General features: G+C 38.2%; 1 protein-coding gene across 2 annotated transcripts in view; it reads right to left on the bottom strand.

Moving 5' to 3' along the window:
• The window catches only part of AGBL1 (AGBL carboxypeptidase 1), a 449,484-nt gene that overhangs the window by 204,222 nt on the left and 222,854 nt on the right, over window positions 1-22,408 (bottom strand). For both annotated transcript variants that reach the window (XM_087972790.1, XM_087972789.1), the window contains exons 19-20: window positions 16,575-16,704; window positions 7,442-7,573 (exon numbers count right to left, since the gene is read on the bottom strand). In XM_087972790.1, the coding sequence (XP_087828916.1) occupies window positions 7,442-7,573; window positions 16,575-16,704 (262 nt within the window). The remainder of the gene's footprint in view (window positions 1-7,441; window positions 7,574-16,574; window positions 16,705-22,408) is intronic.

A 22,408-nucleotide genomic window follows, 5' to 3' on the forward strand; every position in this document is an offset into this window, starting at 1 on the left:
TTGGGAGGGAATTCCTTGGAGGCAAGTCAATGTCACATCAATGTGCTTTTCCTTGTTCTGGATTGCCCTCTAAGAGATGTTTATTGGGGAAGCATCAAAAATTGAAATGCATCCTCCAGCTGAGTCTCAATGTTATCATCAGCATCATGACAATTATTTCACTTGTGTTTTCCCCCTTCATTCCATTCAGTGTTATAAAACAAAGAATTCACTTTTGAAAACAAAGGGGAAGTTTTCATGAGCAGAGCATGGTGCCTTTGTACTTACTGAGTGATAAGGTGGTTAAAAAAAAAGCTCCCTTTCCAATTTTTCATTGTGTAATTCTTTCTTTGGCAGTCTTAATTTTTGCAGGCTTTCGCTCAAGAGAAGATAGCAGGGGAGAATGTTTACCCCGGACCTTTTCAGATCAGAAAGGATGAGCAGCCACAATATTTTCAGTGTAGCATTATCTACCACTTCCAGGAGGAGAGCAAGCTCAAAAACATTGGCCAAAGAAATCAGAAAGATAGCTCTTCTGCAGGGAAGAAAAAGTTCAAAACAAAAAAATTCAAGTAAGACTTTTGGAAGGTGCTTAGTCAAAGCACAGGCATCATTAGGGAGTACTGAAAATAAATGGCATCAACTTTTTGAAAACCCCTGCATCACTGACTTTGCAGAGCACAAAAATGGCTTGAAGCCTCCTGAGATGTTAGTGACCTCATCCAATGTTACTTTGAGAAGGTATAGAGAAAGGCGAACAGTATTTTACCAGCTAAAAATGTGACACTTCTCTGGTAATACTACTGATCTGTTTATGCATTTAGCCATCAATCAATTAAGGGTTATAACCCACTCCCACCTATAATCTTCTCCTATTGGTTTCTTATGATTTATCAATTGTTGTTTGTAACTTATGATTAATGATTGTAATTATGATTTGTGATCTATGAACTATTAATTGCTGTTTATATGTACACTATGAGCTTATGCACTGGAGACAAATTCCTTGTGTGTCCAGTCACACTGGGCCAATAAAGAATATTCTGTATTCTGTATTTTATCTTATCCCATCCCACCTCACTCCACTCCATTCTGAGATCAAAAGATATTCAGTGATTTGTGAATGTGTTTTTCTCATCTTAAGACAAAAGAAAAGCTTTTCTTGCTTTGTGTCATTAGCAGCAGCTAAATCTCCAGAAATCAGCATGATCCATTTCCCCCCAGGAGAGAGCTGAGCTGATGTTTACAGATAACAGAAGACATCGAGAAATAAAACAAGTGGGTGGCAAGTTTTGGTTGTAGCTTGGCTGCTTTAAATTCTTGGGATATCTCTCTTCAAAGTCTGTTGGATATACTGGGAAACGCTAGGTGATACAGAATGTTCTGATATATGACGCTGGGTCTTAGCATTGGCTGTGTAATTTACTATCAGATCCAATGGGATATCTAAGGATGTTTCATATGCTTGTATCTTTATCTTTAACACTGTGTTAAGCTATGGACTGTTATGCTATGGGTTATGTTTTCACAGCATGTCTATGGAGATTCTCAGTTATCCACATCATGGTTGTCTCAAAGGAGCTTATTCAAAAGGCAACGGGACTTTGTTTTTCCTTGAAGACATTTCGTTTCTCATCCAAGAAGCTTCTTTACTTCTGACTGAATGGTGGAGGATGGAAGAATTTATAGTCTGTTTATATTGTTGTAACAACACAGTCCTTTCAACAGTTCCAAGAAGGTTCCACATTTGCACTATTTGGGTGACCCTGAGGGAACAGATAAACCCCCAAGTGGCCTCAGCAACTGTCAGAGAGAGTGCTTACAACCAGATGACTGCAAGGAATATAAATCCTCCCATCCTCCACCAATCAGTCGGAACTGAAGAAGCTTCTTGAATGAGAAGCAAAATATCTTCAAGGGTAAAGTCCAGTTGCTTTTTGGAAAAGCACTTTTGTAGTGTATTCACAACATGTTAAACCAAGCAGAATGGTTTGTTCAATAGCAATTCCTCAAATCCAAACAAACCCTACATATCATTGCTTGGTAAAAAGCCATTTAGTCCTGCCCAATCCAGTTTAAACAATGAGAAACTATACATAGATAGCTGGGTTGACTTCAGCTTCTTAATGAAATAAAAATTATCTTTCCAATCAACCTTTTATGTTAATTAAAGAACAATTCTGGTAGGTAAATGGTAGGTAGGCATGAATACCCCTCATTTGTAAACATTAGCAAATACCAATTTAATATTCTATTTGTTCTAACTATGTTTCTTGGATCTAAAGCTAATGATTCTCTCCCCTGTTTATTTTCTCATTAATTGTCTTTTAATTGTACATTTTCAAAAAGAAAAGTAAAAGACTCATTTACTCATTTAAGATGTTGGAAAATGAAGGCTCGCCCTCTCTCCTAATACAGAATAATTCTGAAACCACAAAATTCCTTTTTTTCTCACTAGAGCCCAGCTATAATTTCTCATGACCAATCTACCCCTCCAAGAAAAATGATGAGATTTTTCTTCCTTTTTTATTGTTTTATTTTTCCATTGTCCTTGAGAAAGAACATTATCTCTGGAATGATTTCCATCAAATAATTCTCTTAACTGTCATTATTCTTAGACATAATTCCTTGGATAGGCAATTTGATGAGATGTCATCCTGATGGTTTTCAGCAAATTTTACTTGCTAAATTTCAAGAGATTTGGGAATGAAAAGATGGAGATAAGAAGGGAAGTAAGGCTGCAGAAAAGGGATGATGCTGAAGTGTCAAACCTGCTCAGCAAGCTTGAACAGAATAATTCTCTACTCTAACAGGAGACTGATATTGTAGTCTTCCCATGCCCCATTATCTGAGAATCTTTAATAGAAGACACCAACAATACAATCCAAGTTCTCCTGTGAGCAAGCTGCATGTTCAATTTCTGAATTAAACTCTGCCCTTCTGCAAATGCCAAGAGTATTTACGGTAGTCCTCAACTTACAACAGTTTGTTTAGTGACCATTCAAAGCAGTGGTGGTATTCAATTTTTTTTTACTACCGGTTCTGTGGGCGTGGCTTGGTGGGTGTGGTGTGGCTTGGTGGGCGTGGCAAGGGAAGGATACTGTAAAATCCCCATTCCCTCCCCACCCCACTAACCTGCTTTCCAGCTCCATTCTCCTGTGCAGGGCAACCAAAGAAGACCCAGGCAATCAGCTGGGACTCGGGAGGCAGAGAATAGATGGGGGCAGGGCCAGTCAGAGGTGGAATTTGCCCGTTCTCCAAACTACTCAAAATTTCCGCTACCAGTTCTCCAGAACCTGTCAGAACTGGCTGAATACCACCTCTGATTCAAAGTTACAACAGTACTGAAAAAAGTGACTTATGACTATTTTTCACACTTATGACCATTGCAGCATTCCCCATGGTCATGTGATCAAAATTCAGCTGCTTGGCAACCGACTCATGTTTATGACGGTTGCAGTTTCCAGGGTTTCATGTGACCTTTGGACAAGCAAAGTCAATGGGGAAGCCAGATTCACTGAACCACCATGTGACTAAACAACTGCAGTAATTCACTTAACAACTGTGGCAAGAAAGGGTGTAAAACTGGGCAAAACTCACTGAACAAATGTTTCACTTAGCAACAGAAATGTTGATGATCATAGGTCAGGGTTTCCTAGACTTCCTAATGGTAAAGATGACTTTATCCAAATAATTAACCTTTCAAAAACTAATGTAAGTAGGAAAGGCCTTGGGAGGCAGGAGGAAGATGACTATCATGCAAAAGTATCTCGGTCCATCAAAGTAGAGGGGGGTATGGGTGGGAAGCATGTCAGAATGGACTTTCCCTAGTTTTTCAGAGACTAAAAGGAAAGAAACAGAGAAATCCTTTCAGATTTGCAAGATTCTGTTAATCTAGCCTTAAATTTAAATTAAATTAAATAATTAAATTAAATTAAATTAAATTAATTAAATTAAATTAAATTAAATTAAATTAAATTAAATTAAATTAAATTAAATTAAATTAAATTAAATTAAATTAAATTAAATTAAATTAAATTAAATTAAATTAAATTAAATTAAATTAAATTAAATTAAATTAAATTAAATTAAATATTAAATTGGTGGGACTCATCTCCAGGGGGGAGGAGTCTGACTACCGAGATGGAGTGGATCAGTTGCTTTCGTGGTGTGGAGACAATAACTTGGTCCTCAACACCAATAAAACCAAGGAGCTTATAGTGGACTATAGAAGGAACAGATCAGACATCCAGCCCTTGCTTATCAATGGAGACCAAGTGGAGCAAGTGGTCAGTTTTAAGTTTCTGGGTGTTACCATAAAAGAGGACCTGACCTGGGGTGCTCACATTGCAGCACTGGTCAAAAGGGCCCAGCAGAGATTATACTACCTGAAACTTCTCAGAAAACAACAACTGAATGAAAAACTGCTGGTGATCCTCTACCTCTGCACCATAGAGAGCATTTTAACTTACTGCACCTCTGTATGGTTTGCCAGTTGCACAGTGGCAGATAGGAAAGCACTCCAGAGGGTTAATGTCATTGCCCAGAAGATCATTGGTTGCCCTCTCCTCTCTTTGGAAGAGCTGTATAGCTCCTGCTGCCTTAAGAAAGTTCAAACCATTCTCAAAGATCCGTCTCATCCTGGGAACCCTTTTTTTGAACTATTACCATTTGGCAGATGGTACAGAATAATAAAAACAAGGACAAATAGGCTGAAAAACAGCTTCTATCCCAGGCAGTAGCTCTTTTGAATTCTGCTGTATAGTGCAGTGTTGGTGCGGTGTTTGGGGGTTTTCGGTTCAATGTGTGGAGGGTGAAAGGTGTGTGTTTGTGTTAATTTTCATGGTCATGGTCATGATGTGCACTGAAGATGGTGTTTGATTTCGTTGTACGAGGTGTAATGACAATAAAGTAAACTAAATTAATGATGAAGCTAGAATACACTGTTGGGCTTCTCATCTTGACTACTTTGAAGAGCTAACAAAAACCCTGTTCTGCTTTGAGGCTGTGTTTCAGGTATCAAAAATACAGATCTTGCCTGTATGCCAACTGATCAGGGATAAAAATGTTCACCTTCTATCCCCTTTTAGAGAATCCTGCATGGAACACAGTTCATGGATTCAAGAATAGGAGTTCAAGAGTTTGGGGAAATCACAATTCTGGCATCCTATTAATTCTTTGAATGAAATTAATTAAAACATTAACATTAATTCTTTGAATGAAATTGCCAGCATTATCCAATTCTCCCAAATTCAACAGAAATACAATTTCCAACCAGAACCATGAACAGGTTTAGTCAATGTTGCTCTTTCTGGACCCTACCATTTGATTAGACCACAACAAAAAATAAGAAACAATGAGAGTGGATGATGTATTCTCTCTTATACATATTACTAGAGTCTGGAGCCATCCAGTGGAAATAATTGACCAATTCCTTGCAAAAGACAGTGGATAAAAGGTTAACATTCATATTCTGTATAACAAATATGCAGAACTTCCTGTGCCAAAATATAGTAAATGGCCACAACCTTCAATAGCTGCTAAGAGAAATTCTGCAGACAACCATACTAATCATACTTCAATAAATACTTCAATAAGGTACATAGTATCTATGGAAGAATTAACACATTAAGTAAGATGCATTGTGCATTAAGGATATGCAGAACAAAAGAATTCCCTGATAAATGACATTATTAGTTAAAAAGATAATAAGGAGAAAATTCCTCACAAGTGTAGAATAATTCTGAGAATATTTTAAAAAACGCATTATGGGTACTGGATATCTTTTTATGAGTTGCTTTATTGTTTTTTTTCAATGAATTAATTAAAAACATTTCTTCCTAATAAATGTTTGGACAGAAAAATTATATACTAATGTTTGAAAAGTTTTTATCATTCAAGCACATATATTTCCAATTAATATTTTCCCCATTGGATTCTTTCTTTCTTTCTGCTTTCTTTTTTCTTTTTGGCAATTCTATGGCTCCATATTATAATGATGTATGGCTTTATCTTAATTTAATATTTTATCTCCTATATTGTATTGTCCACATCTCTGTATTTTGTAATTCCTTGCATCGGGGTAGAGTCAGGGCAACTGAACAAAGCTTGAGCGTTTGCTGGCCAGATGCCCTTCCTGATGCCTCCAAGGAGTTGGCAGCAGACAATTACTCATTGCTTCCAAAGAGAGAAATCTTTGGAAATCTTTCTTTCTTTCTTTCTTTCTTTCTTTCTTTCTTTCTTTCTTTCTTTCTTTCTTTCTTTCTTTCTTTCTTTCTTTCTTTCTTTCTTTCTTTCTTTCTTTCTTTCTTTCTTTCTTTCTTTCCTTCCTTCCTTCCTTCCTTCCTTCCTTACTCCTTTCCTCCCTCCCTTCCTTCGCTCTCCCCCCCCTCTCTCTCTCTTTCTGCTTCTTAATTATTATTATTTACTCCTGGTTTTGCCTTGAGTTACTTTTCAATTTTCCATTATTGCTACCTTTTAAAGGGTTTGTTTTGCTTGATTTTGCTTGGTTTTACAAAAACAATAAAATTGGGGGGAACAGGGATTTAAAACTTTGCTGAACAGGAAACTGACAGCTATGTGCTGTGACAGAAAATACCTTCTAAAAAGGTCATATCCCAGTGCTGAGCTAGACACATGATCTTAGCCAGTGAGATTCCAATTGTCTTCTTTATCACATCACTTGCACAGAGAAATATGCAATCCATATTTTCCTGGTCCAATTGACAAGGAAATCCCTTAATTCTGAGAACTGTTACCTGAAAAATAGCATTAATGCATCAGTGTACTAACCTATTTATGGATTTGCATTGCCCTTGCCTCTTTTTCTGAGTTGCTCCAAGGGACTGAGGTAGTCGTGAGGTAGTAGTACTTGGTTGGATTTTAATGTAAGAAGGAATTTTAGTAAAGGAATAACTTTCCTGGGTGGGTGGGTGGGTGGGTGGGTGTGGGGGGGGGGAAGGCAAGACAACAAATGCAAAGAATAAGAAAAGCATGATCATTAACTAGAAAATAGAAAAATAGTAAAACTAAATATCTGACACAGATTTTTTTTCTTTTGTTTAATCTTGCCTGGTGCTCAGAGACTACCTGGACAAGTCCCTGCAGCTTTCTTGGCAATGGTTTGCAGAAGTGGTTTGCCATTGCCTCCTTCCTAGGGCTGGGATACACTGGCTGGCCCAAGGACATCCATCTGATTGCATGCCTAAGGCAGGTCTAGAACTTACAATCTCCTGACTTCTAAGCCTGATGCATTAACCAATGTAGTCCCCTCTGACAGACAGATTTATTTGACCATATTTCCACATTTTTATGTAAAATAAAATCAATACAGTTTTTGCCACAGATTTACCCTTTTCATCCACTTGGCTCCATCCATTTTGGAGGGGGGTGCTAAAATGATCAAGACAATTTAATTTGGAATATCTATGCAGATGAAGAGGCTGTAAGAAGTGTGCCTTACCCGATAGCCAACATCTTCAGTCACCTTGGATGTGTCTACAGTACATCCTGCCTGCCAGAGAGTCTCCTTTATGCTGCATCCATACAGAAAGATGTTCTTTTTCTGAGAATGACCATGGTAGTCACAAAACACCTGGGGGTGGGGAAAAAGAAGAAGGAATCAACTAAGCGTTAAACTCTCATAGGACTGGGTTGAGGAGTTGGTAAGAAAATGCTGTCCCAGAGTCAAAAGAAGTTAATGTTTTGAGATATCCGAGCATCAGCTCTAGGCAAATACATATTGAATCAAAGAGAATCAATATTGAGGGTATTGGCAAAGTATCATGAATGACTTCAAAAGAGATTTAAGATTTATGCAAAATAGTTTATTCCTAATAAGAGTTAGGGATGGCACTTCACTTCCTTGAACTATACTTATCAAGTTTTTATAGATTATTATCTCGCTTCCATATCCTCTCATGTGAAGAATAAAGCCATTGAGCACAGTCGTCTGGATAGGAGCAGGAGCCATCAAGAGGTGCGGTGGTTAGGGTCTACATTAAGATCAGGAAAACCCATTTTCATCAGCATTCAGATGTAGAAGACAATAGGTGGTTTTGATTTTCAGTCTAGCCTATATCAAGGGCAGTGTGACGGCTCAGTGATTAAGACACTGGGCTTGTTGCTTAGAAAACCAACAGCTTGGATTTGAGACCTGAGTGCCATTGCAATGGGGTGAGCTCTCATCTTTGCCTAACTCTTGCCCCCCTAGCAGTTCAAAAGCAGGCAAATGTGAGTAGATAAATAGGTAGCATTTCAATGGGGAAGAAACAATGCTCCGCAACATCATGCTGGCCACATGTCTAGAATATAACTTTATTACGGTCTTAGACCAGCAATAGACATCACTATTTACAATATATATATAAAAAATATTGATACATTATAATACATTAATAGTGGATAAAAACATCTATTAAGAAAATACATGTTCTCAAACAGTTAGGGGCACTCCCTGGTTTATATGATGGAGAGCCAATACGTATGTGTGTAAATATCATTTTCCAAAGTTTGTTCTATCTCCAAAAATTGTCACAAATTGACAGGTATAATTCCGTAACCAATTTTTTTCTAGTAGACATTGCAGCAACACAGAATTTTGCCACTGCACGCGTAATAGCTGGATGTGAATCCTGGAGGAGAAAGTCTATATAAAAATTGTCTGCTCTCCCTGGCAATCTCTCTAGTAAGGGAAGAAAAGCCACATGTCTTCAGAATTGTCATGCTGGGTGAATGGCCTTGAAATAGAAATGAGCCCTATTGTCTATATGTCAGTAATGACTAGCAGAGTAAAACCCACAGGGACCCCTTTCCTTTTTCCTACATAGCAATAGCACTTAGACTTATATACCGCTTCACAGTGCTTTACAGCCCTCTCTAAGCAGTTTACAGAGTCAGCATATTGCCCCCAACAATTTTACCCACCTCGGAAGGATGGAAAACTGATCCTGGTGAGATTTGAACTGCTAAATTGCAGGCAGCCGGCAGTCAACAGTCACCACTGTGGCTCATGGATATTTGGAGAAATTATTAGAGAAAGGGAATATACTACACACCCCTTGAGTTTTATAAGCAAAGCTTGGGTATACACCTAACTGAAGAAGTAATATGAGTTCTAACAATGACATCATATGTTCCCATAGCTGCTCATTACACAATACAATATAAGCATTTTGTTTACAAATGATACTCTACTAGGTAAGGCAACTTACAAGTTATTAGATACAGTTTGGGGGTGCACTGCTCTGCTTTATTCATAGATCCAGGAAAAAACAACAACAGATTTACCCTGATAACAGTGGGCTTACCTTAACTGCAGATCCATATTAATTTTATGCACTCAAGCATCCCACTCTCATATTCATTTACCATTCACAGAATCCCTAGGAAAATGAAGTCCTTCTTAACCCAGTTTAAAAGTACCCATCTATGTTTTAAAGACCAATTCTGGGATAGCATACTGAGCAATAATAGGTGATTTTTTTTTTGCTTCTAAACATTCCTTGTTATCCATCTTGTAAGAATCCAAACCTGTGGTTTGCAAAGCAATTAAATACCTCTTGCGTTTCTTTACAGTCATAGCATACAACATACCAATTTGAAGCATTGCTTAAGCAAGCAATTATGCAAAAACATTCTTGTACACTGTTATTTCATTTTGTAAAAATCTCAGTGGCAGAAAAAAAGAGAACATGACTTACCTTCCCAGTTTAACTGTTGTGTTTCTCCCCTAATCTAATCCATCTGCCTAGCCTCTGTTATTACAGGGATAGGCGATGGTCACATCTTTTGCTATACCAAATTTAGATTGCCTTTATAAGCAGTTATTGACTCTCATCACAGTAAAAACTGGGGTTTATTCATACAGGGGGCTAATATTGACCTTGGCTTTTGAAGAACAATCCATTGTCCAGTTTTGCTATGATAGGAAGTCAATACCCATAACTTCCAATCGCTGCCCTCCAGGATTTGTAATCTTTGATACAAATACAGATTGGGTGTCTTTAAACCTCCAGAATGAAAGGGAAATACTATGTAAAGAAATCAGAAGTGTAATTAACCTCTATTTCCCCATCACTGTTTTATTTGATCCCAGAACTTGCTTGCTAAGATTTCCAGCTAGCAAAGGGAGATAAAATAATACATTCTTTGGAAATCTATCTGACTGTACAGCTTCAAATGATACCTAAAATAAAATGCAACTATCCTCAAAATAATAATTCTCCAAATTTAATAATATTAATATATTGGCAAAGTATAACATGGATAGTACGTTAAAAAGACAGCAGGGAAAGCAGATAACAAGAACTTGTGATGGCTAAGAGCAGGAAATTTGAAGAAAAAGTCTGAGGGTCTAATTCTGGTTGCACAAGACAAGACCGAGCCTTAAGAACAAATTAATACAAAGCCAGAAGTGAGAAATAGCAACAGACAGCAAATGCTGCCTGTGCAAAGAAGCTGAAGATATGGCGAGTTACCTAGTTAGCTGCTGCAACATCTCACAGACTGACTACAAACAGTGGTATGACAAAGTGGCAACAATGGTGCATTGGAAGATGTGCAAGAAATACCATTTGCCTACAAGCAAGAAACAGGCAGACCACAAATTAAATAAAATATTAGAAAAGGAAGAAGCTAAAATTATCTGCCACATAACACCACAGACTTAAAAACTGTTGATTAAAAAAGACAAAAAGTCTGGATAATGGACATTGCAGCACTTGGAGAAAGCAGAATAGATGAGAAGAACTAAAAGACATCACAAAATACAAAGACCTGCAATGGAAGTCATATGACTGTGGCAAAAGAAAACAAAGTTAGTACCAATAGTAACAGGCGACTTGGGTGCAATCCCAAAACATCTGGAGCAAAATTTGCACACCATCGGCATTGACAAAAATAACCACCTGTCAATTGCAAAAGGCAGTTTTACTTGCAACAGCTAACATCTTGTGACAATGCACTTAATACCATCAAACAATATCTTTCTGTCCCAAGCCCTTGGAAACAACTCAATAGATGGATAAAAATGCCAAAGCCAGTATAAACATCAGGTTGATCATGCAATGAACCATAACAATAATAATACTGGAATTCAATGTAGAGAAAAGTAAAGTCCTACACTTAGGCAAGAAAAAATAAAAGTACACATATAGACTGGGTGAAACCAGGCTCAATAGCAGTAACTGTGAGAGGGATCTTGGAGTCTTAGTAGACAACCAGCTAAATATGAGCCAGCAGTGTCCAGCAGCAGCCAAAAAAGCTAATGCAATCCTAAATTGTATTAACAGAGGGATACAATAAAGATCAAGGGAAGTACTAATACCACATTATAAAGCCTTAGTAAGACCTCACCTAGAGTACTGCATCCAGTTTTGTTCACCACATTTTTAAAAAGATGTTGAGACTCTAGAAAAAGTATAGAGAAGAGCAACCAGGATGATTAGGGGACTGGAGGCTAAAACATACAACGAACAGTTGCAGGAACTGGGCTTGGCTAGTCTAGTAAAGAGAAGGATCAAGGAAGACATGATAGCGGTCTTCCAATATTTGAGGGGCTGCCACAGGGAGGAGGAAGGGGTCAATCTATTTTCTAAAGCGCCTGTAGGCCAGACAAGGAATAATGGATGGAAACTGAACAAAGAGAGATTTAACCTGGAAATAAGGAGAAACTTTCTGACAGTGAGAACAATCAACCAATGGAACAGCTTGCCCTCGGAAGTTGTGGGAGTGCCATCAGTTGAGACTTTCAAGAAGAGATTGGACTGCCATTTGTCAGAAATGGTGTAGGGTCTCCCGCTTGGGTGGGGGGTTGGACTAGATGACCTACAAGGTCCCTTCCAACTCTGATTATCTGTTAATACTGAACAAAAATGTCCTGCCTGCCTGCCTACCTAAGGATCTGTATATGTGTATGCACACACACAAAGTTACACAAATGCCTAGTCCTCATTGAAAATATGCCTCCTATCTATCTATCACTATATATATAGTTCTTTATATTTGACAAAATTATTTGCAAAAAAACTGAATATTTTGCAAAAGTCCAGAGAAAAATGTTTATATTAGGGGAAATGAATATTTTTAAAAATGCAATATTCATTTTGTGCCTTAAAAAAATCACCAATTCATTAATCCTATATCTGCAAAAATAAAGAAAACTAAAACAGAGATATTGGGGCATCTCCCAGTACTAGCAGTATTTGACAGAATGATTAGTGCAGTAGAGAATAATTAACTATTTACTAAAACCACAGTGATGCACAAATCACTTCCCAAATATCCAATGTGACATGGTGTGTGATCTGCATCTAAATACTTTTTAATAGAAAAGTTGGGTTGATATTCTGTTTTTCCACCCAAACTGTGAAAGTGAGAGGTTGAATATCACATCTGATAACTTACACTGTAGTCGGACACATCAGCTTTAGACCAGAGGTGCTATTCTACCGGTTTGCACCTATTCGGGCGAACCGTAGTGGTTATTTGGCATGGGTCGCCGAACCGGTGGCAATCCCTGGCTGGCCACACCCCCAACCCGGTCACCCGGTCGCTCACTTGCGATCTCTTTCCTAGCTTTCTGTTCCCCACGTCCTCTTTCTCCTCAGGGAAAAGGAAGAAAGGCATGGACACTGCAAGTATCACTTTCCCCATGTGAGTTAAAGGGCTGGAGTGAGAAGGAATGCGGTCTGACAGAGGGGGTGGGGGAATCCACTCAAGCCTTGGAGAAATTTAAAGGAGCTGCTTCCAAAATGCTTGTTTGTTCAGTGTGTGTGTGTGTGTGAGAGAGAGAGAGAGAGAGAGAGAGAGAGACAGAGACAGAGACAGAGACAGAGAGAGAAAGAGAGAGGGGGAGGGAGAGGGAGAGGGAGAGGGAGAGGGAGAGAGAGAAGGAAGGAAGGAAGGAAGGAAGGAAGGAAGGAAGGAAGGAAGGAAAGAAAGAAAGAAAGAAAGAAAGAAAGAAAGAAAGAAAGAAAGAAAGAAAGAAAGAAAGAAAGAAAGAAAGAAAGAAAGAAAGAAAGAAAGAGGAAGGTAGAGAAAGAAAGAAAAAAATAGGAAGAGAGATAAAACTCTGTGCTATTATTTTTAATTGTTCCATTATTTATCATGTGTTAATATTTTACACTGTCCCTACAGCTAGAGTGATTTTTCTGCCTTTCTTTTGCCCAGGGCTACCACATATTTTTCAGGGTTTACATGCATTCAATGTCAATAGTCCAGACCATAAAATACACATGTGTTTAACAAGAGTTGAAAGGGACCTTGGAGGTCTTCTAGTCCCACCCTCAGCTCAGGCAAGAAAACTGAGGATGCCAAACTCTGAGTAGAAATCCTGGGAAAGGTGTCAGAATAATACTTAGAAGGGACCTTGGGGTGAACCCTATACCATTTCAGAGAAATGGCTGTCCAGTCTTTTCTTAAAAACTTCCAGTGATTGAGCACCCAGAACTTCTGGAGACAGGCAGTTCCACTGGTTAATTGTTCTCACTGTCAGGAAGTTTCTCCTTAGTTTTAGGTTACTTCTCTCTGTTCAGTTTCCATCCATTGCTTCTTGTTTGCGTTCTGCTTCTTTGGAAAATACATTGTTCCCCCTTTCTTTGTGGCAGCCCCTTAAAAGCCTGTTGCCTATCACATTCTTGAGTAAAGCATGTGAGCCATTTCCTCCTTTCAGTGGTCCATGAAAAGTACATCTATAGTATAGTAAAGTCAAAAAAGGTGAACAAAATTTTTACAGAACTATAGATAAGTTGAGGTTGGGTGACAAGGAATGGCTGGGAGGGGAGGGGCCAGGTGAGGCACCCCTTGATGTGAGTGACATTGAGTTGCCCATGCCCACCCAGTCACATGACCACCAAGCATGCCCACCCAGTCACATGACCACTAAGCCACACCTACCCAGTCACATGACCATAAGCCACGCCCACCAAATAAGCCACACCCACAGAACCGGTAGTTAAAACTTTTTAATTCCACCACTACTTTATACAGTAATCACATATAACATCACAGGGAGGGGGGGGTGTAAAGATAACTGGGGTGTTGTAGCCTAAATAAAATTCTTTCCCCTGGGAACTAAGGACATTTGTGCAGGTGTTCAAAAGGTGGAGACTGAGGTCACCTAGCAACTGGGCTGTATGCTGATTGGACCATGTGACTGGAGACTCTGAGGGGAAGTGACAAAGTTTTACTTTTAATTGGGTGAAAAACCGGCGCTAACTTAGAGCTGGTTTTCTCCCAGGAATGTGCCAATTTGATATATCCCAATAAAATCTTCTTTCAGGAATTTGCCTCAGAGTTCTTATTGAATGGGATGTATTACTTGGAACCTTGACACATGTGTATTCACTTCCCAAATTTGAATAACTCAATGTCACTATTTGAAAAAGAGGGGGCACAATGTCTCAGCGGTTAAAAATGCTGGAGTGAGCAGTGGAGTGAGCTCCCCTTACTTGCCCAGCTCCTGCCCAACTAGCAGTTCAAAAGCATGCAAATGCAAGTAGATTAATAGATACCACTTCAGTGGGAAGGTCAGTGTGTTCTGTTTGGCATACAGCCATGCTGGCCACATGACCATGGGTATTTTCTTCAGATAGCGCTGGCTCCCTCAGCCAAGAAACAGAGATGAGCACTGTGCCCTAGAGTCAGACATGACTGACAGGAAAACTTTTACCTCAATATGACTGGCAGGCCATTCTCTTATGAGTGCCATGCATTCCAACTAAAACCTCAAGAATCCTCCAAATCAGTTTATAGCGTATCCAATTGTTAAGCATAGTCCAAATTGAGGCACAGCCTTAATAAACCTTTGCCTTGAACCGGGCACATTCTTTTCTATCTATTATACTACACAGTAAGCCTGTCTTTCATATGGATCCAATAATGATCGTAGTTTAAAAATTCATCTTATCTTCGGTGTTATGTTCATTTATTGATTAGATGGATCTAATAAACAGGCAACTGGTTTAGCAAAACTGACAACTTGCCCACTTTTCAAGGAATTAAAGATTCAAACTTCAGCTAACAACACAATATTATGCTCCTATCACACTGGTAGATTTGCCCAATCTAGAGTCCAAACAAATCGAGGAATTTTGCCCACATTCTAACCTAAGCCATAGTTTGACTCAACCATATTTTTTTTTTAAAAAAGGGTCCAGTCTGTTTTTGGCTCCTCCTCCTCTGAATATTAAAAGGATTTCATAACTTAATTTCTGTACTTCACTGCAATATTTATATTGGTGAATTTTACTTGGAAAGTCTGCAGTGGGAAGCGGGGAGTGGAAGTGTTATTCTAAAGCAAGGAGAAAGCAGCGTGAGAGAAAGAGGTTGAACATGTATTAAATAAAATCAATGAACTCTTCAAAGACAAGGAAAATCCAGTTCTCCTATAGCTTGTCAAGTTCTGAAGACTGAGAAAGAGTGAAACAGAAGGATCAATAGGCAAGTCTAAAGCAAAATTTGCTGATAGGTAGCACTGGCCCCTGGGAAAAAATACACAAATCGCTAAGCCATTCTGGATTCTAGGTAGCAAAGACTTTATTTGGTGTGGATGTTTGTTGAGCATTTGCTACTTTTCAGTTCCACTGAATACAGCTTTCAAAATTCTGCTTATTCCTGGGCATTCTGGGCTAGCAGTTTATAGTATTTCACTCTGTAAATGGACCCTAATGTTCAGCAAACATTTTTTCTCTCTCTGGAAAATTATTATACTCTCCAAGAGGTAGGAATATTGTGTAACACCCTAATAAGCATCTCTTAAAAACAAAACCCAAATTGGTACAAGAACTCGATTGCAGTTATAAACTGAAATAAGCTATTTCCTCAGTGTTGTAATATGGCCCAGACATTTTTAAAAAAACTGTGGATACAAAGTACAAAAAAATCACAAAAGAGCACATTAAATATGTTACATTAGATAAATTGCTTGTACAGAAGTGAACGTATTAAGAAAGAGAAAATAGGATTTATTTTACAGTAGGCTAGAATTATACTCATGGTTACTTATACTAACCACAGTTGCTTGAACAACTCTGAAACAAATCAAAGTTCGTCTTGCAGACAAAAAAAAAAAAAAAAAAAAGGTTTGGTCAATTCCTGCCTTTTTTCCAGCTCTTTTATCTGCTATTTCTTGGTAGCTTGGCAGAAGTTTGGGGAAGAATAAGCAAAAAGAAAAACAAACCAAGAATAAGCCAGGAAATTGCAAATACCATGCCCTAATTAGCATATAAGAAATAAGCCAGAGCTGCAGTTAGTTATTCCCAAAGCCATGGTTTCAAATGATTATTTACTGATTTAAAACAAAACATGGTTTATCCACTGGCAAGATTGCATATCACACTCAAACTAAAGCTAAACAAAACCCATAATGATATATAAAACTAAATGGGCATTCAGCACCTGTGGAGGAAAGCTCAGAAGAAGGAAAATAGAGGTGTCTTCAAGGAGACAAGAAAACCAAGGCAGCCCCAAACCCTGACTGAAACCCCACTTTTTTTACAGGTATATGCAAGAGCGTGGAGCTTCCACTGCATGATCATGGCCTCCATCTTGACTGCCTCAAAGACAAAAAAAAAATAAAAATGATAATGACTCACCACTGGAACTCGACCTTGGCTCTTGAGGTAATAAAGGAGACCTTTGCTGTGGTAAATGGTGGGGTGGTACACAGGGTCGGGTTTCAGCCATTGCCTGTTCAAATCATCACCACTCAAGGAACACCGTTGACTGGAGTCAAAAAAGAAGAAGAAAATCATAAATCATAATAGAAAATCCCTACTACAAAAAGCCTCAGAGCCAAATCATTTCTGGATTCTTCTCCTTCTATTCCCTATTCTTTGATGCCTCCATTTTAGAAAGCTGTAGTAGAAGTCAAATCTCTAGAGCTGTTGATTTGAGAAAATGCATTCCTCGCTGTATTCATTATCACTCTCTGTCTGCGAACCCCTGTGCAGATGGATTAAACAAAATTAGGAGCAATTTTATTTTACAATGAGAGATAAATAGGGAGCTGTTTTACTTAAAAGCGATTAATAGTAGGACCTGAGAGAAAGTACACAATGCATGCTGCTTTAAATAACTCATTGACGTTAATATAACTGGAGTGCAGCAATCAGCAATATATGTCCCCTGAAACAATGTGGACTCAAGCAAGACAAAACAAAGCAAAAATAAAAAAAATAGCATCAAATCTCAAGCCATATATTAATAGATAATAAAATTGTATTGTTATGTAACATTTGCTTATTAGTTTCAGATAATTAGAATGAGATGGAAAATGAAAGACTAGATTTCTTTTATAGAGGCTGAGGGTTATATAAATCACCGAAGGCTGGAGAAGGCCAAGAAAAGTTGAAAAACAGATATAAAATTGCAGAGGCCATGGCCACTGCTAGGAACCACGTATAATCAGCACATGTTTATTCTAGAAAGTGCTGGAAAATTTTCTACCTTTTTAAAAGCCTTGATCTCACCATAAGCACACCAGGCTTTTTAAATAAAATAAAATAAAGAAGATGTTTGGGCAATCTCACTCATCTTAGAAATTACAGGTAATCCTTGACTTGCAACAGTTCATTTAGTGAATGTTCAAAGTTACAACAGCACTGGAAAAAGTGATTTATGACCATTTTTCACACTTACAACCATTGCAGTATCCCTATGGTCACGTGATCAAAATTGAGATCATATTGATGACAGCTGCAGTGTCCTAGGCGTCTGTGAACACATTTTGCAATCTTCTGACAAGCAAGGTCAATGGGGAAGCCAGATTCACTTATCAACCACGTTACTAACTTAACAGCTGCAGTGATTCATTTAACAAGAAAGCTCACAAAATGGGGCAAAATTCACTTAACTCACTTAGCAACAGAAGTTCAATTGTGGTTGTAGCTCGAGGACTACCTGAACTTGGAGCCGAAGAAGTCATATTATAAGCCTCTGTTTAACCAGATTCTGTGATCGAACATGAGATAGATAAATATTTTACAAGCGATAGTAAAATTGGAGCTGTAATGCAAAATGAAGAAAACGTATAATAAATATTTTTTTTTTAAAAAAAGAAAGAAAGTTGGTTTCAATTGTGGTGGTAAATCAAGGAGTACTTGTAAATACAATCTCCATTCCCTCCCACTCACCCACCTACCAAATCGTAAATACAGTTGGGCAGTTTTTAGTTTTAAAATGATGGGATTATTTCCTGGGTTGCAAGGCTGTTCACTCCAGCCACAGTAGACTCTTGAAAAGAAGAGCGTTCCCATTAAGATCACTCTCCAAGTCTCTTTATTGGTCTGCTACAAAGCCATCATCAGTTCTACAATGCCAAAGGGATAAATGTTTAAAAAGAATATTTAGAGTTTGGAATTAGTTTGCTCGGGACAAAATGTCAAGTTCCCCTTGGAAGACAGAGCTTTATGAAGCCTCCCAAAGATGTGAAATGACATGGGGAGGACTAAATATCAGAATTCAAGAATGGTGGCCATTACCCAAACAGCATGTTTGGGAAGGCAGGGCCAATTCCAGAATGTCTTATTTCTTTTTACTCCTTTCCGCAGTATCTCTCCTCTGAGTTCCAGAGTTCTGGGAAATTCCCCCTCCATCGCTAATTTCATTTATCACTTTCTTACTCTCAGAATCTCCAGCTGCCAACAATATTGAATTGTACTGGATTAACAAAATAAAAACCCAACATCCAGACACAAAATAATACCTGTTGGGCTACTGCTGCCAAATGGGAGACTGTTGCAGAAATTAGCAATGCAAGCTGACGACTTTTTAGCTGAACCTTTCAGAATCGTGTGCATAAGTGCACAATCATGCCTACCATCCCTGTCCTATTGTCCCCAATTATTAGTTCCTATTTCTTGTATTTAAACTTATGTTTATTCTTGTTTCTGTTATATTGTAAGCTTTTGACAAATAAAGTAAATAAATAAATAAAATGAATAGAATCCTGCTCAGGGATTGTTATTCATCAGGATGGCCTAATTATTATCCCTGTAAAGAATAATACCCACTTCTTAACTGAGTAGCACTCTGCTTGGATAACAACAGTTTGGGACTCTGCTGTTGACATTCAAGACAGCAGGATGATAGCTCAGTAGGCAGGTTTTTTTTAACTGAGGATGAGAGTTTTGCAACCTGAAATACCAAACCAAACAACTTTCCTTCAAGATCATACTAGTCCCTTTTATGAATTAGAGTTAGAAAAGGTTAAAAATATATGTTTGAAGCTACCAATAAAACCAGGTTGACTGTGCTGGTTATTACCTATACAGCAGAGTGGCTGGATATATAAGGAATCACCTTATATAAAGTTTATCATCTTATATAAAAGTTCCAGATCCTATCCCTCTGGGAAGTGAAAGGGGTGGCGGCTAGAAGACAGATCTTTTCCGTAGAGGTAAGCCACTAATTATATGATTTGTTTGTGTTCAGCACACAGTTTTTGAGGTAGGAGCAAAACAGGTAGTGCTTGACTTACTGTACAACCCTTTGTTTAGAGGCCATTGGAAGCACAGATGACTTATGATCGTTTTTTCACTTACAACCGTTGCAGCATCCCAAAGGTCACATGATCAAAATTCGGGTGCAATTGGCTCATATTTATGACAGTCGCAGTCTCCCAGGGCCATGGCATCCCCTTTTGCAAACCTCCACCAAGCAAAATCAATGGGGAAGCCAGATTTATTTAACAAACACATGACTAACTTAGCAACTGCAGTGATTCACTTACCAACTATGGCAAAAAGATCATAAAATGGATCAAAACTCAGTTAACAATTGTCTTGCTTAGCAGGCAGGAATTTGGGGCTCAATTGTGGTCATAGGTTGAGGACTACCTGTATATGTCTATCTGTACACTATAGACAAGTTGGAAATCCAGATTTGGTCACCACATTATAAAAAATATATTGAGACTTTGGAAAGAGTGCAGAGAAGGGCAGAGAAGAGACAATTAAGGGCCTGGAGACTAAAAGATATGAAGAACGGTTGCAGGAATTGGGCATGTCTAGTTTAATGAAAATAAAGACTATGGGTGACATGATAACAGTGTTCCAATATTTGAGGGGCTGCCACAAAAAAGAGAGGGTCAACCTATTCTCCAAAGCAGCTAAAAGCAGGACAAGAAACAATGGTTGGAAATTAATCAATTGCCTTCAGAAGTTCTGGATGTTCCAACACTGGAAGAGACTGGACAGCTATTTGTCTGAAATAGTATAGGGTCTCCTGCTTGAGCAGGGGGTTGGACTAGAAGACCTCCAAGGTCCCTTCCAGCTTTATTCTTTATTAAAATATTGAAATGAAAACAGAATATGCACATTATTATTAATTGTGTAGTTGAAGGATCAACCATTTCATCAGAGGTGGCTTCCCTTATTCTATTCTTAGGATGTTTTTGAAGAGGCAGAATTCCTATTATCATTTGCAACTGGCTATTCTGATTATTAGCTCTCCAAGGTGATTTTACAAGCACATTGAGTCACAGGGTATGATAGTGACCTGTAGCTTAGATTGCTTTTATAAAATGAATTAAGCAAATGAATAGGGTATTTCCATTTCAAAGTTAAGTGCTCTGGAGTTTATTCAATTTATTTTTGTTTACTGGATTTTCAAGCCATCAGACTCTGGGCAGCTTATTAATGTTTTAAAAGAATACTTAATTTGGAAAGAAAAATGGACAAAACCACATCAATAATAGCCCCCAAACAATTCAGTCAGATTCCACTGATTTGATGGTAGAATAGAACTCATGAATAAAATTGGGACCCTTATCCAATAAAGTAGATGCTGGAATCACCCATGTTAGGGTTAAGGTTTATCCAGTGGCTCATGTTAATACAACACACTGAGTCATAAACTAGCCAACCACAATTTTTAGCCAAGATTCTGCAGACTTGACCTAGGTGGTTTGTTTAAAGTTCAGTACATCATCTGAAGTCAGAAAATTGAGGTGAGTAATTATACCAAGGTTACCGACCCAATTTTCTGAATTTGCATAATGTACTGGACTGTAAACAAACCACATATAATTCTTGCATGCAAACACAGCTCCAGGGTTTAGATCTCTGAGTACTTAGAAATGCTGTTATTTCATTTCTAGAGAGTGGACTGGCTGCATAGATGGCATGAAACTGAGCAAACCAAAGTAGTTGACCTCACATCAAAGACTAGAATATAAACCGTGATTTACAATCCACGTGGTATCCACATGTGATCAAAATTCAGATGCTTGGCCACTGACTTATATTTATAACGGTTGCAGTGGGCCAGGGTCCTGTGATTGCCTTTTGGGACCTTCTGATAGGCAAAGTCAATGGGGAATCCAGATTCACTTAACAACATGTTACTAACTTAACAACTGCAATGATTCACTTAACAACTGTGGCAAGAAAGGTTACAAAATGGGGCAAAACTCACTTAACAAATGTCTCGCTTAGCAACAGAAATTTTGGGCTCAATTGTGGTTGAAACTCAAGGACTACCTGAACTTGGAGCCAAAGAAGTCATATTATAAGCCTCTGTTTAACCAGATTCTGTGATCAAATATGGGGTAGATAAATATTTTACAAGTGATAAGGACTTGTATTGATGGTTTTTTTCCCCCTGCTTTGAGGACAAATAAACTAATCGCCATTTAGTAACATCTGGGAACTGATTAACTGGTTGAACAGAACAATGAGGTAGATAGCTAATAAGTCAAACTGAGTTATGAAACTTTGGCTCATACTCCCAGTATAATCCAGTTCTTTCCTATAGTAGCTCCACAGCCCTTAGCAACACAACTGTCCCACATTTCCTACCTGATATGCTTTAACTGCAGTATCTCATGACTGAACTTGCATAACCGTTCTGCCACTGCTGAAAAATTATATAGTCTTGTGTGAACAGCCAGAAGGGACTTTCATCTCCAGCTAATAAAATCCAAATCATTATCTGGTTTTGTAAAATAGTAATGGTATATGTACCAAGCACACATTACAGACTCTTTATAGATTGCTAGGAATATTGAGGATTTTATCACTCATTCTGCATCAAGCAATTTATTACATCCTTCACAGTTTGCTTTGTTGTTAGTATAATGCCTTAATTTAAAACTTTGTTTTTAAAGAAACGGAAAATGCGCTTGAGGGTTTGTACAGTATCGCAAGCTCCATAACAGCTTCTTCCGTTCTCCTGAATTGTCTACTTGATCCTGTAATTTTAATTTTTGGTCTCCCTTCTATTCATTCTGCAGACAGCAAAGCATTTGCTGTTTCCTGCAGCCAATAAGCTGAAATCTGCTACTGAGATATCAATTAATAAGAGAGAAAGATACACAGCTAAATAGCATCTCATCTAAACTTGAATAAGCCAACAATTACTACCGTATTTGCCGGCGTATAAGACGACTGGGCGTATAAGACGACCCCCCAACATTTCCACACAAAAT

The sequence above is a fragment of the Notechis scutatus genome, chromosome 11 (genome assembly GCF_049901735.1).
Source record: "Notechis scutatus isolate UNSWTSFEM ecotype Mainland chromosome 11, rNotScu1.2, whole genome shotgun sequence".
NCBI lineage: Eukaryota > Metazoa > Chordata > Lepidosauria > Squamata > Elapidae > Notechis > Notechis scutatus.